The 13,446-nt window shown below is 37.1% G+C and overlaps 1 protein-coding gene and 8 non-coding genes across 14 annotated transcripts; all 9 read right to left on the bottom strand.

Moving 5' to 3' along the window:
- Positions 1 to 2,529: 2,529 nt before the first annotated feature.
- Positions 2,530 to 13,441, bottom strand: TAF1D (TATA-box binding protein associated factor, RNA polymerase I subunit D). Of its 6 annotated transcripts, XM_069080233.1 has the most exons (15): positions 13,210 to 13,317; positions 12,412 to 12,587; positions 9,901 to 10,030; positions 8,828 to 9,218; positions 8,154 to 8,329; positions 7,865 to 7,914; positions 7,427 to 7,581; positions 6,368 to 6,399; positions 5,999 to 6,030; positions 5,650 to 5,791; positions 4,929 to 4,996; positions 4,149 to 4,194; positions 3,483 to 3,572; positions 3,050 to 3,119; positions 2,530 to 2,695 (listed from the first exon to the last, which is right to left on the bottom strand). In XM_069080233.1, the coding sequence occupies exons 3-7, from the start codon at positions 9,996 to 9,998 to the stop codon at positions 7,508 to 7,510; spliced, it is 789 nt and encodes a 262-aa protein (XP_068936334.1). In that variant the 5' UTR covers positions 9,999 to 10,030; positions 12,412 to 12,587; positions 13,210 to 13,317; the 3' UTR covers positions 2,530 to 2,695; positions 3,050 to 3,119; positions 3,483 to 3,572; positions 4,149 to 4,194; positions 4,929 to 4,996; positions 5,650 to 5,791; positions 5,999 to 6,030; positions 6,368 to 6,399; positions 7,427 to 7,507. The 6 variants fall into 6 exon arrangements, with proteins under 6 accessions (XP_068936334.1, XP_068936333.1, XP_068936332.1 ...); XM_069080232.1 differs by lacking the exon at positions 12,412 to 12,587 and having other exon boundaries at positions 13,210 to 13,330; XM_069080231.1 differs by lacking the exons at positions 12,412 to 12,587; positions 13,210 to 13,317 and adding an exon at positions 12,832 to 13,133 and having other exon boundaries at positions 7,427 to 7,579; positions 7,866 to 7,914.
- On the bottom strand, positions 2,877 to 3,010 carry LOC138155612 (small nucleolar RNA SNORA25). Its single transcript, XR_011166898.1, has one exon. It is a non-coding gene; the product is annotated as a small nucleolar RNA SNORA25 (small nucleolar RNA).
- Positions 3,307 to 3,427, bottom strand: LOC138155614 (small nucleolar RNA SNORA32). Its single transcript, XR_011166900.1, has one exon. It is a non-coding gene; the product is annotated as a small nucleolar RNA SNORA32 (small nucleolar RNA).
- Positions 3,772 to 3,844, bottom strand: LOC138155610 (small nucleolar RNA Z40). Its single transcript, XR_011166896.1, has one exon. It is a non-coding gene; the product is annotated as a small nucleolar RNA Z40 (small nucleolar RNA).
- On the bottom strand, positions 4,650 to 4,778 carry LOC138155613 (small nucleolar RNA SNORA1). Its single transcript, XR_011166899.1, has one exon. It is a non-coding gene; the product is annotated as a small nucleolar RNA SNORA1 (small nucleolar RNA).
- On the bottom strand, positions 5,085 to 5,221 carry LOC138155611 (small nucleolar RNA SNORA8). The gene has a single exon (XR_011166897.1). It is a non-coding gene; the product is annotated as a small nucleolar RNA SNORA8 (small nucleolar RNA).
- Positions 5,889 to 5,959, bottom strand: LOC138155622 (small nucleolar RNA SNORD5). Its single transcript, XR_011166908.1, has one exon. It is a non-coding gene; the product is annotated as a small nucleolar RNA SNORD5 (small nucleolar RNA).
- LOC138155615 (small nucleolar RNA SNORA18) lies at positions 6,095 to 6,227 on the bottom strand. The gene has a single exon (XR_011166901.1). It is a non-coding gene; the product is annotated as a small nucleolar RNA SNORA18 (small nucleolar RNA).
- Positions 6,635 to 6,761, bottom strand: LOC138155620 (small nucleolar RNA SNORA40). Its single transcript, XR_011166906.1, has one exon. It is a non-coding gene; the product is annotated as a small nucleolar RNA SNORA40 (small nucleolar RNA).
- Positions 13,442 to 13,446: the final 5 nt, after the last annotated feature.

Here is a 13,446-nt window from a genome sequence, read left to right as displayed (position 1 = left end):
CATTTACATAAGAATATTTATTGGTCTGTTTTTACACCTCTTTAATTTCCCAAAGCCACCCTTCCTCTCAGGTTTTCAAAGAGCCACTCCTTATGACAATTGTTTTAAAAGTTCAGCAAACTAATAAGCACATCTGACATAGGCAGTGTCCCATAGCACGCTCCTAACTCTAATGAAATGAGAGTAACCTTATATCACTTTTGGACCAAACATTTACTCTGCCATTGGCATCGTGTATATTGTTTTCCTGGCTGTTTGCATTAGTTCACGTTTAAGTCTTTTCTTTCCATGCTTCTCTGTATTCGTAATATTCAGCATTTCTCTCAGAGCTATCATCTTTGTTCCTTTCACATACCACAGCCATTCTCTAGTCTGGGCATCTGTCTACCTTGTTTTCAGTTCTGTGCTACTAAAAAGTGCTGTTGTACATCTTTTTTTAAAAATTATTATCTTCCTTTGGGCATATATACTTAGCAGTAGAATCTCAGGATCAAAAGGTATGGGAATTGAGTCACTCAAATGCTTATTTATAATGAACAAACTGTACTTTAAGTCATTTGAAGAAATTGTTTTACATTGTTTCCATGTTTGCTCATTTCCTATTAATACCATCAAGAGATTGATATATCATTTACTGATTTTATATCATTGGGAAAGTAAGCATGTAGATCAATAGTTGTTAATCTTGATCCTTTTTCCATTAGACCTAAGATTTTTACCAAGCCTTTGGTGTCTTCCCTTGTTTTGGATACCTTTGTGAATCAATTTCTTAGTGGCATCACAAATGTATTACCTCTAGCATGAATAATGCCTTCTGTAATCAGTTGGTCCTATGCAACTGCTTCTCATCTGTTCTTTTTGGGGTGATTTCCATCGCCCCAATAAGTGCAATAGTCCTTGTTTTAATTCATGGTGTATTTCAAATTAATCTGATTTATAAATATTACTTTTAAAAATAGACATACTTTCTATCACAAATGCACTTTTTGCATTTAGTCTTGGAAAGCATTAGGTCTTTAAAACTTTCTCTGATAAATTCTTGCTTCCCCTTTATCTAAATAGTTAGGGGGGCTATGACAATTGTGTATGAAGAGATAAAATGTTGAACCAGTTGTAAAGGAGGGAATGGAAAAGATTTTGGAGGCGGAATGTAAAGGATTTGACAGCCGAATAGATGGGAAGATTTGGAAGGGCAAAGATGAATTCTAAAGCTCTAAATTTGAATGACTTCTTTCTTGGTAGTGGGTTTTGCATGTTGAGTTCAACACTAACAGGCAGGGATAAAGTCCAATCAAAAATGAAGGACTTGCTGAGTTTTATTGTAAATAAAAGTTTGGACAACTCCTGTGGAGTAATTAAGGTTTCTGAATGAAGTCTCCAAAGATTTATGGTTGATCTCTAAAGATCATGATCTTGGGAAATATTTACATTAATGGTATAAGATAAAGTGTGGCCAAATCTATGTAAGGAAGGTTTTATGCCCTTGAGTAAAACAGCATGATACAATGAGGAAGATGGGAAGAAGTTATTATTCAGTAAATAGTTGAAAATGGCACTTGAGCTAGTTGAAGAGATTCCAAAAGGTGGATTTGGTAAGAGTAAACTTCATACAGTGATAAGCAGTAGAATACAAACCTGACCAGTTTGGCCAAACTTTATATATGCATTGAATATTGTGTATTTCATATATAAATACACACATTGCATTTGATCCTTGAATGGGAAGACACTGAGCAAGGGAGTGAAACAGAATTTAGGAAAATTGGCATTGAGTAGAGAAAAAGTGTTAGGATAAGGTAGGAAAGCTAACTAGGAGGCTATTACAAAAAGCCAGGCAAAAGGTTATATAGACCTAACAGAGTTAGACAAGGTATATATCAACAATGGATTTGGAATGAAAAGTTAGAATGACTGAGAATAACTGGATGATATAGTAAAGTTTTGAAGAGTGTTGAGTTTTAGGGGAAAGACGACAAATGCAATTTTATATTGAATGACATGCTTATGGGAAAGGATAAGGACCGAGAAAAATAAATGTTTGTAGGTGGGGGAAAATGTATTTCCTCCCTAAGGAACGGTTTGGTAACTGTGATAAGACCTAGTCACTCATGTGTCCTAAGTAAAATCCAAGACTGCTGGGAACTGAAGATGTGACAGAACAGCAGCCTGTTTCCATGAAACCCAATAAGGCACACCCAATATAGCCACAGAGCATAAGTCAACTGTTTATAGAGACAGAGTAACTCAAGTGCCTGAGCCCCTCTGTACTCATCATGTTGGATGCTTAGAATCTCTCTCCACCCAACACATACACAACTCATCTATACTAAGATGTCCAATACAGAAGGGAGCAAATGTAGACATGTTAAACTAGGTATTGGTCAGAAATAGGACCCTCATTTAGACAGGTACAATTCATGATTCATTAAGTTCACAATCAAATAAGTCTTGGATTTTAAAAGCCTCATGTTTTTAGTCTTCATGGGGCCCACCCTTTATGAATTTAAAGTGATTTTGTTACAAAAAGGATGTCAACAACCTATTTTATTGAAATTTACATCAATTTCATTACAAAAAAGAAACCAATACATTTTTAAAATTGCTTCTCCAGACAATCTGGAACATGGCATTTTAGATTAACAGTTTTCTTCCTGTGATGACTCTTGCTTTCTTCCCCGGGTTACCTTGTTTTTCTCTTAAAAACAACAAGACAAAATTTAATGCCAAGAATTGGACATTCCAGACATAGCTTACTTCAATGATCACATTACTGCTGTTCTGTATAGTACTTATAATATACATAACAAATTCTAAGAAGATAATATAAGTATTCTTTGACTTTCCTTTTTGGTTTATTACTCACTAGGTAACAGCAGGCCTGTATCTCATTAGTAAGAAACCATGATAATATATTAATTAATCATGGCATCCTATAGAGACTTTTCCTCTTAGGTCACAGCGTTAAGAGCTTCTGGTTTCAAAGCCATGTAAGCCCTCTTTGAAATGACCTGGTAAAAGAGTTTAAGAGAAAAAAAACATCAAACCTTACCTACCCATCTTGGAACATTAACGTGTTTAAATTACAGCACAGCTTGCTTCAGTGTATTTGTCAGACTGATCTAAAATTACCAGAAAAATGAAATTAGATCATTAACATTGTTCCATGTGTCTATCTCTATTAGTCCCCTCTCTCAAAGAGCTTATGAGTCTATCTCTATGCACTTAGCACAGTACCTACAACATAGCAGGTGCTTAGTTTACTGATTTAATACAACAATACAAGTAGAGGCTGGGTTTCAGTGTTAAAACTGTTTCCAAAAGGTTAAATGCTACTAAGATAGCAAACATAAACCTGTTTGGAAATTTTTTTGTGTGGTCATGTCCACAGCAATCAGAAACTGCATTCTAAAAGCCTTGGTAATGACCAGATAGAAACAGACTCCATGGCTAGGGAATTAAGACATGTTGAATAATAATTTTACCTGAAGTATTTATGCACCCTTTAGCTAGGTTTTTCTCTCCTGCTCCTTTGTGGTTGGTAACAAATAATGTAAAAACATCTGTAGTGATAACTAAAAAAAACGATTATCTTACTATGACAAAATGTTATCAGTGATCAACAAGCAAGAAAATATGAAATACTCTATGTCTGTGTATCAATTGTACTAAGTTTTATTCAATTACTAAGTGAGTCACAAATTTTACTGAGTTCATATTCTTCTTTCCTCAGTTTTCTTAGGATTGATTAAGGTTATTAACCACAAAGAACCTAGATGTTCAGAAAGGCCATTTTTCATTCACCTCTTCAGAGCAGTTGAACATTTTGCCTATCATCACTACATCTTTAATGTCCCTTATTTAACACAAACAAATGACAAGCTTCTATATCTTCAGATGATATTCAGGTTCAACAAGATTTTGCTCAGTTTCTAAACTTTACTGGAAACTCAGTCAAAATCACTAAATTCCATGTAATCTATATATAGTGCACAATCTACAAAAAAGACTAGGCTTACAAAAAGCCCTGGCTTATTGCTTCCTTTATTTCCTAATGCTGGTTGGGGGGTAGGAGGGCAGGGTATGTGACAGATGGATGTTTTTGAATCTGATGTCAAAATCAAGCAAATTACTACTATAAAAATACTTACTTAGAATGTTGAAAACTGGCCTGATATGCATCTGTCTTTAATGTTCCTAAAAATATAAGTTCAGAAAAGCCAGTGATCAATTTTTATACACACCTACAATTCCTGGCTTTTGCTCACAGAAATACACAAAACTAACCTGTTATTGATAGTTAACATTTATCAAAATATCAATCTCCTCTTTCTTTTGTTTGAAAGGTCTGGGGGGAAGAGTGTGGGTGGAGGTGTCACAGAGAAGGAACAAACTAAAATACCAGGGCCAGGAAGTCAGCAAAGACAACAGATCTGTTGGGGTTTATTTAAATATGACAAAGATATAAATGGCATAAATTTTCTTTTAAATAGTTTTTTATCATTAGATTTTTTAAAAAAAATTTTAAGTTCCAAATTCTCTCCCTCCCTTCTTTCCGCCTTCCTGAGAGGACAAGCAATTTGACAGAGGTTATACTTGTAAACAAAACTTACAAAGTTAAATTGCACTTAAATGGAATCTTAAACTAAGCAGGCTGTTACAGGTCTCATTGTCACCACTAATAAATCTTTAGTGATGGAAGCAAAACCTGTCTTATTATAGCCACATTATTTCACTATGAACACAAATTTCCAAATGTGCTCATGATTTGGAATATGGCATTTCATTAAGGAATAATTAATTCCATTAAAGGTTGATATATACAATACTGTCTTTGATCATGGTCAAAGTGATGTTACAATATCATGTATGAATAAAAAAAGCCCAATATGGAAAAATTTTTAATCACAGGAAAATAATCATTTACCTACCATAAATTATGTCAACTTGTTAATCTCCCATTCAAACAGGTTTCCAGGTCCTTGAAAGGTCATCTTTCCTAAAGAAAATATCTCTATTTGTAGATCAACTCAGTAGCAAAACATTAACAAAAATAAGTCAGAGATAACCTTTTAAAATGGCTTGTGGCTTGTATCAGTAGAAATACCAGGTTGAGCATGCACAATAAGCATGAAACCAACGATGCCAGATACTGAGTTTCTATAGCACTGTCTTCTGAACAGCCCAACAATAATATTGCTAGGTGCAGATACCACACAGTGCAGTCTTTATGTGAACACATAGATACATACAAATACTGAAGCTACATATTTTAAGATTGCATATAATCCTATGCCACCCCATCCCTCCTCACCCCAAATGTGCTATATGATAGGAACTTTTAAGAACTCCATCTCCATTTCCCTAGTTATTTTCCAGGAGCCATCTTATGAATCTAATGGTTTGTCCATGCTGGCTAATTAAAGTTTTTTTTATCAATTACATGATAAAATATTAGCATATAACATATTTTCAGATTAAACAACTGTCAGGGATAGAAAACACACTGAATATTAGGAATCAACATTAAGCCTTGAACAGTAGGCCAAATCTAATATAATAAAATGCAGAGGGATTAAGTGTAAACCCAGACTTGAATGAAAAAAAAAAAAAAAAGAAACGTCAATACAAGACAATAAGTATAATACAGACCTGAGTTTTTAATAGGCTGTATTGAGTTGTCTTAACCTAGGACTAAGGCAGCAATAATCTTTCTTTTTATATTCCCAACCCTGGTCCAAACCAACTTCTTGTTGACCACAGGGCCCATCTTTGAATTCCGTTCAGAAGACAGCTAAAAGAGCGAATATAAATTGTTAAGCAATAGAGGCAAAAACACCTGGGTCCAAATATTCATGAAGGACGTTTTTTGGTCATACAGTTTAAATCAGCTCTGTCAGAATTCATTTCAGTTCATGTTTCTATCACTCAGCAGTTGAACAAAAGAATTCATCATATGAACTATAATCAGATTAAAGCTAAGATTAACAATTAAGCTTACCTAGAGACAACATCCAAAGAAATCAGCAAAATCTGAAAGAAAAATTTATGTTAGTAAGGTAGACACAGTATTTGACAAGGTATTACTTTAGATTAAGTCTGTCTTGTAGTTTTATCCCCACAGATCTAGGAAATAGATGAGTAGGTAAAGCAAAACTACACATTTGCTGTCTGAGGCGTTTCCAACGATAGGGACCTACAGAAAAGGAACCATCGGGATAGACCTCAAACAAGCAAAACTGTTTAGTCTTCAAAAAGATTAGGAGGTTTAAAACTTACCTAGCCTTACTCAGAAATGTTAAGGATCTTTTTGATAGACCAAATAAAAAGCTGAAAAATTTTGTAATGTGAAGGACCAGAAATTTCATACCTGAAAAATCACCAAGTTCCTCAATGCAGATCCTAAAGGGTAAAGAGATGGAAATGGTATAGAAGTATTTCAACTTCCAAGGTATGTCATGAACAGTACTTTTCCACCCAATTTCATTCTTCGTTTCCAATTTGACTGTTTCTCTAGTTTTAGAGCTCTTTGTATTCCATTTCACTCCTGTTCTTAATCAAGGTACTCAAAATGGAACGGTTAAACTCTTTCTTTTTCAAGATGCTCACTTTTAGCATCATTAACAATTTTAATTTTGCTGTTCCTTCTTGTATGTATCACAACTCATACAAAACCATGGGTTGTGGGTTGCAAAAGAGGGTTTGTTCTTTGCACTTGTCTTAAGTCTTTGTCTACAATTCAAAACAAAGCTGAACAAAGTGCAGTGATACTCAACAAACATACTCAAACACCGTTTACAACTAGAGAATTAAATTTAAAATGAGCATTTTAAAAAAATACTGGCTCCAATTCATGCCAATACAATATTGTACTAAGAAACATTAATGAAGTAAACCATGATGAAATATTTAATATACATATACTATATGTAACTATGATGAAATATCCCATAGTGCTATCATAAACCAAATGATGGGAACTGCACAGGACCTGTAAATTCTTTAGTATAGGATACATGTGTTGAGGAAATATTCCTTGCCACAGTTCAAAACATGTAGTCGAGAGAGGCCTGTGGGGTATTAACTCGTTCAAGTAACATACCTACAATGTTCCAGCCAGGATATGGCAGGACTTCAAACCAGTTCTTTCTCTCAGGTCAGCTCTAATTCTCTATGCCAGCTGCCTCTCATCACCTATATTATCTCATGTCTTCCCCCGCTCCCTCCCCCCCATCTATTTGATTTCCCTACCAGCTGTTATCTTGCACTAAGACAAAAATCAATTTGATGCCTCCTTCCTTGGACTTCAAATGACTTCTGGGTTACCACAAACTTTTATCCCCATGCCTAGAAATGTACACATTTCTGTCATTGTTTTTTAATCTATTTTTTCACCTAGCATAATAAAATTGAATAATGCAACTCTTACCATTTCTTTTCGCTATGTCCATGGAAGTCCTTTTTCCTGGGCAAATCTTTCATCTTTCTTGCACTTATTTTATTTTTATTTCTATTTAGCACTCTTTTTCATCTTTGTCTTCACCTTCTTGGGGAATTCAGTACTTATTATGAAACAACTGTTCTATACCAAAAAATATTAAGCAACAATTAAAACTAGGCTGTTTTAAGTACATTTAAGAATCAGTTATAGGTAATTCAAATAGAGCTTTTGGGGAAAAAGGAAACATGAAGTTCAAATACATAATGATTACTAGAAATATTTTCATTACATCCAGAAGTAATGCAAAAAACTTACTGGATTCCGAGCTCATTCCCCAATTAATAAAACTCCCAACATCAAGTGTTGAAAAAGAATTTTCGTTTTGCTAAAGCCTACAACAGAATATACCTATATCATATTTACTTACCACTAATTTAACATCACATTCATCTGGACCATCCAACTGGTCTTCCACACTGAAACATTAAAAAAATAACATGTATATGAAAACTAAGCTACATATTTCTATTCCTTTGTTGAAAAAAGATGGTTTTAAAATTGCTTAACATTTTGAATAAGTAGAACTAAAGGAATATGTACAATAAAAGTATATTAGGGCTAGATCCAGAAATGACTAGTATAAAAGGCCTACAGGAAGGTGGGGGGGAATCAATTAATACAAAATAAAGGTCTATAAATTAACATGTCAACTTACTTGGGTTCTTCTATAGGAGAAATAGCCCCGTCATCATCTAAATATTTGTATCTTCGTATACTGAAATCTTCTTTTTCTAAATCTTCACCAACATCCAGATTCTTCAGAGCTTCTCTGAGATGGGATTCATATTTCTGTTCCTTAACATAGTTGAAAAATCCTCTTGCAACTGCTTGCTATATAAAGAAATGATAGAAACATTTAACAGATAATGTACAGGAATGTCTTATAACCGATAATCCTCAAGAAGCCTGAAAATTATTATATTCTATATACATTCTTGTTACTTAATCCTCATTATGAGGTTAAATGACTTGCACAGGGTCACAATGACTAAAGAGGGAAACTGAAACCCAGGTCTTACTATTCACAAATCCTTCATGTTGCTTTAACCTAATCAGTTACTGGAATTATGTATCCTCTGCCATTTAACTCTTTTAATGCTCTCCAGTGAAAGAGAACAAGGTTTTTTCCTGTCTGGTTTTTGTACTCCCAGTACCTTCAACATTAGAACCCAACACCATCTCCCTTACTGAAAATTTATGGAAACTGAAAGGAAAAAACTTGACATTTCTAAATACAACCAGTTCAAACTTACTATCCATTCAACAAGTTAAATACGTAGTTACACTGCATAATCTCATGAGACTAAGAACTTTTCAAGTCTGCCTCACCTCATAGCCTAAAATTTTCTTCCAAAGTAATGGTTTCTTTCCATTCTCTGATTCTACCAAAGGGAACTGTAAACCTTTATCTTTGAACAAGTCTTTTCTTTTTGGTAGAATAGCTAAAGACGGTTGTTTTTTCAAGCTTCCTTTTGGCCTTCCCCTTGGTCTTCCCGTTGGCTTGTATTTTCTTCTTCTCTTCTTTTTCTTCCAATTTGCAAAAACAACGCGCAAATTAAATGGTTCCAGTTCTGAAGAAGAGTCACTTAAGTTATCTTGCAACTGAGTATTTGAAGGTGACTGTATCATATTCAAGGTAGATATATTTCTTGGTTTTCGAATGGGTGAGGTGGGATCACACTGTGTTTTGAATAAACTGCTGCTAGAATCTGAGTCATCACTATAAAGAGAAAAAAAGACTTGACCAAATCTGCTGATTACATTATAGCTAAGAAAACACCTTCCAACACAGCATTCCAGAAATAAAAAAAATTACAGTGCTATACTTTCTATTCACTAAAGTCTTTAGTCTTCACTGTAATATACATGTCAACTGAGATCTTTGGTAGTACAATTGTTGCACGGTAAAAATATGCACACATAAAAAAGTAGTTATGATTAACTGTCCAGGCTACTCACAATTCTACTACCTTTAACTCTTGTACCTAAGACACACACACTCTCTCTCTCTCTATATGTACAACACACATACATATAAATATATTAAAACAAACAAAAAAAATGAAGTCATATAAAGCCAGATACCATATACCTCAATGGTACTGTGGATGGAAAACTAGAAAAATGTTTCATTCATATGGAAAGGGATAGGTTGTGCTTTGAAAAGGATACTAAACATATATATGAAAACTATTGGGCGGCTAGGTTCATCTTGTTCAAGACACTAAGTGACCTGAGGCAAGTCACTAACTAAACCCTGTTTGCCTCAGTTTCCTCATCTGTAAAACAAACTAGAGAAGTAAATGGCAACCCATTTCAGTATCTCTTCTAAGAAAACCCCAAATGGGTCACAAAAGAGTAAACCTAATTAAGGAACAGCTTTTATGAAAATACAGACTTACGTTTCATCGTTTACCAATGAACCAGCTGAAGCCCAAGTTGTATGACTGAGAGGGGTTTTCTTCTTCAAACTCCCTTTCAAATTCTGAGTTTTGTCCATTACTCTTGGATTAAGATGTTTATCTTTAATATCTAGAAGAAAAAAGATTTGCCCTATTTACATACCTTCCATCAAATTTAGATTTTAGGTCCTGGTTTTTCAGGGTGGCATGAGTAGTGTGCACTTTTTGGTCAATCTCCAACCCTTCTTCAAATCAGTCACTATTTGGCCTGTGATATGTGTAACCCAAATAGAGCCTATGATGTGTAGTATCCTGAACTTCAATATGAATTTAGTCAGCAATTTCTCTGGCACAATGGTTGGCCATTTGTTCTTTTACATGGAAGAGCTTCTGCCCACCCAGAGAATACATCTACCATGACCAGTACATATCTCAACCCTCTCTAAGCAATACTGTTTCAGTTTAAACCCAGGGACACCAAAAACTGTTAGGATTTCATGTGTTGTGGTGGACCCATCTCAAAGAATTCAGAGTCAGACTACCTCTAATCCAAGTATAGGCATTTATTGAGACTGATGCCTCTCATGAAGTGGGCTAAGTTTTGAGAGGAAGCAGCAAGTACAGAAAAAGCAAGATGGATTTTTATATGGTAAAGATGAAATTACCTGAGAGAAATTTACATAGAATAGAGGAATATCATTAATGCACATTTCCCCTTGTTTAGCCTAAACTCATGTTTTTCCTGGGTTGTGCTGCATGCATATGACATTGTTGACATTTCTTTTGCTACCAGGTTTACTCCAGGCACCTCCCAATCTCTTTTTTACCACTTGTCCACAGTACTATACTCTATAGAATAGAGAATATAGGTGCTATTATTTATCAGATTTTAAAGTTATTTTCTCTCTTTCTCAAGTTTTTACCTGGCTTAGACCTCTCAATCCCACAACTTCTACCTCAGACAATAGGTCAGGTTACATGGGAAACAGATTAAAATGCAATTGGGAAATATTTAGTAAGAATACAATAAAACTAACATGGGTCAAGTTAATATGGCCAGCAGGGATTCTTATGTACAGATTACTGGAGTTTCTGACACCTCATTATTGGGGTAATTTAATCCTGCAAGAGCTGATCAACTTCTGTTCTCTAATGAATCACTAAATTACCAGCTGCCTCTTGGAGGGAGGGTGGAGCCATTAACTGAAAACTTCTATTTAAGGAGCTTCTAGATCTGAACTTATTTCTCTCTCACCTGTCTGCAATACTTCCAGGAAGTTCATTACTGGAAAAAAAACCTCTTCATGTTGCAAAAGATCTCATCAGTTATGATTATTCCACTTTATCACCACCTTCAGTCCTGGATTGGAAGGAGAAGCCATGGACTACAAACCTCCATGTAAACAGGGAATTCAGCTAGGAACACTTGATTTGTAACCTTTCTGCCACATCTACCTCTTGAGGGTCCAACTGACACTCCATCCCTTTGCCTGGCACATAGCAGACATTGACTACTATTGACCACTGCAGTAGGGGACTTCAAACACATGACCTATTTTCTTTTAACACCAGAACCTATTATTTCAATATTCTCAATTCCTATGATCTACTCCATGCAGTTAAGTGGGGCAGTGGATAATGCCCAGTCTTTTCCTGCAATTGCACTGACTGTCCACATCTCCCTTCTTGCAACACTCAGCACAGTGGGCAGAAAATAGGAAACAATGAAGAAACCCCAACCACTTGGTGTCCTAACCTGATCCTCACAGCCTTGCTCTCTCTCTATATATAAAACCATTAAATCCTGCAGGACACTTCAACTTGGGTCTTCCTGAGTCCAAGCCTAGTACTCTATCTGGCCAACGTATCTGTCTATAACAGTACTTTTTTTTTTTCTCAGTACTTTTCAGAAATATCACATATGAAATAATTACTTCTACTAAAATCCTATGTGAATTCCCAATACTCACCTTTTTCTCCCTAGGAAGATTGCTCTTTTTCTCTCTACCCCCTCCCTCTCCAGTGAAATGCTTGAGTTTCCTATCTTAAGTGGCTGCAGAAGGGTGCTAATTTGCTTAAGGGCAGATTCTTAGGCAGTTATAAGCTAGTCTTCTAATTTTGCCTCAGTCTAAAGGAATTCCCTAAACTCCCTTGAATTTAGTTACTTTTAGAAACCACTTCATTTCTATTGTCTCCCTTTTGATGATAAAAAAGGCTGTGTGTGTAGCGGAGACACAGCTAGGTGGCACAGTATATAATGGTGCCGGGTCGGATGTCAGGGAGACTCACGTTGCTGAGTTCAAATCAGGACATCCTGTGTGACCCTGGACAAGTCACTTCACCGTTTGCCTCCATTTCCTCACCTGTATAAGGAAATGGCAGACCACTCCACAATCTTTGCCAAGAAAATCCCAGATAGGGTCACATAGTCAGAACTGAAACAAGACTTAATGATGTCGTAATTTAAGGCTCCTTACAGGCTGGCGCCCGTCTACCTTTCCACACACCCACCGTGGCCCGCCTTCAAGCCCACAGACCACGTGACGTCACCCGGTTCCTCAAATCGCCCCTAGAAACGTATCCGAGCCGCGACATCTGACTCGGTGAGCACCGAATGAATGATTCTTAATGGCGCGGAAGCTGCTCGGTTGTCCTTACTAGATCACAGATTCCACAGATCATCTGTCCTTTAAAAAAAAAAATGAGACCCACGTGCTGTGCTCACCCCTTATGTTGTCAAAACCTCGGATTCCCAAATCGCCTCTTCATCAAAAAATAAAAAAAGTGTATCACGTTCTGCAGCGCCCCGCCCCGCCCCCCCCCAACGGTGCAGGAGGGTCACCAACGTGTAGCTTCCCCACTCGGAGTTTGCTTCCTGCTCTATAAATGGGGGAGCCTAGGTAGAATTCTAAAGTCTCCTTCACCTCTCACCTCTCATGATGCTGCCAAGCGTCTTTAATCACACAGATTAAGACCGAAATATCGGTCTGACAAGGGTGAAGCAAAAATATCACCGACTCCCACTTCATGGGAATTTTCCACGGGCCCACTACCCAGCCGGCGCTCCTGGTTCTCCGACATTCGCGGAGGAGCCGCTGTAGCTCGTCCCCCAATGGGGCGAGGGCCAGCGGAGGCCGCGTGCAGCCACCCCGCCCCACCCGGACACCTGAGGTGAGGCCGCGGGCCAAAGGCAGACCTCAGACGCACGGTCTTCTGTCTTCTCCTAAGGGTAAGTCACCAGGGGGCCGATGAGAGGCCGGCCCGAGGCAAGGAGGGAGATGGCGGAGGGGGAGGAAGAAGGTAACTCACCAGGCGCTCCCTTGCCACTTGCAGAGATGAACACAGCTAGGAAGCCGCACGAGGGATAAAAAGGATGCTGGGAGCTCGCCGCCAGAGTAAGAAGGGTAACGAAATCTCGCGAGATCAACTGGCTTCCGGCGGAGAAGGCGGGAGCGGAGAGCGTTGGGAGGAGCGGAAATGGGGAAGAAGAGAGGTCGTGCCAGTGCCTCGAACTCCATCTTGGTTGGCGGAGGCGGAGCTTGGAGT

Source organism: Petaurus breviceps, unplaced genomic scaffold (genome assembly GCF_028583685.1).
Source record: "Petaurus breviceps papuanus isolate PSGF00001 unplaced genomic scaffold, PetGlider_PUasm1.0 91133, whole genome shotgun sequence".
In the NCBI taxonomy this organism is placed as follows: domain Eukaryota; kingdom Metazoa; phylum Chordata; class Mammalia; order Diprotodontia; family Petauridae; genus Petaurus; species Petaurus breviceps.
This window is presented reverse-complemented; position numbering and strand designations above follow the sequence as displayed.

Excerpts from the sequence above, each read along its gene's own strand:
- TAF1D (XM_069080228.1), bottom strand. The coding sequence starts at position 13,418 with ATGGAGTTCGAGGCACTGGCACGACCTCTCTTCTTCCCCATTTCCGCT. Across the intron at positions 8,330-8,827 it reads AGAAAATTTTAGGCTATGAG|CAAGCAGTTGCAAGAGGATT; the intron begins GTGAGGCAGACT and ends TTCTTTATATAG. Across the intron at positions 7,582-7,864 it reads ATGTGATGTTAAATTAGTGG|AGAACAGTTGTTTCATAATA; the intron begins TAAGTAAATATG and ends ATTTTTTGGTAT.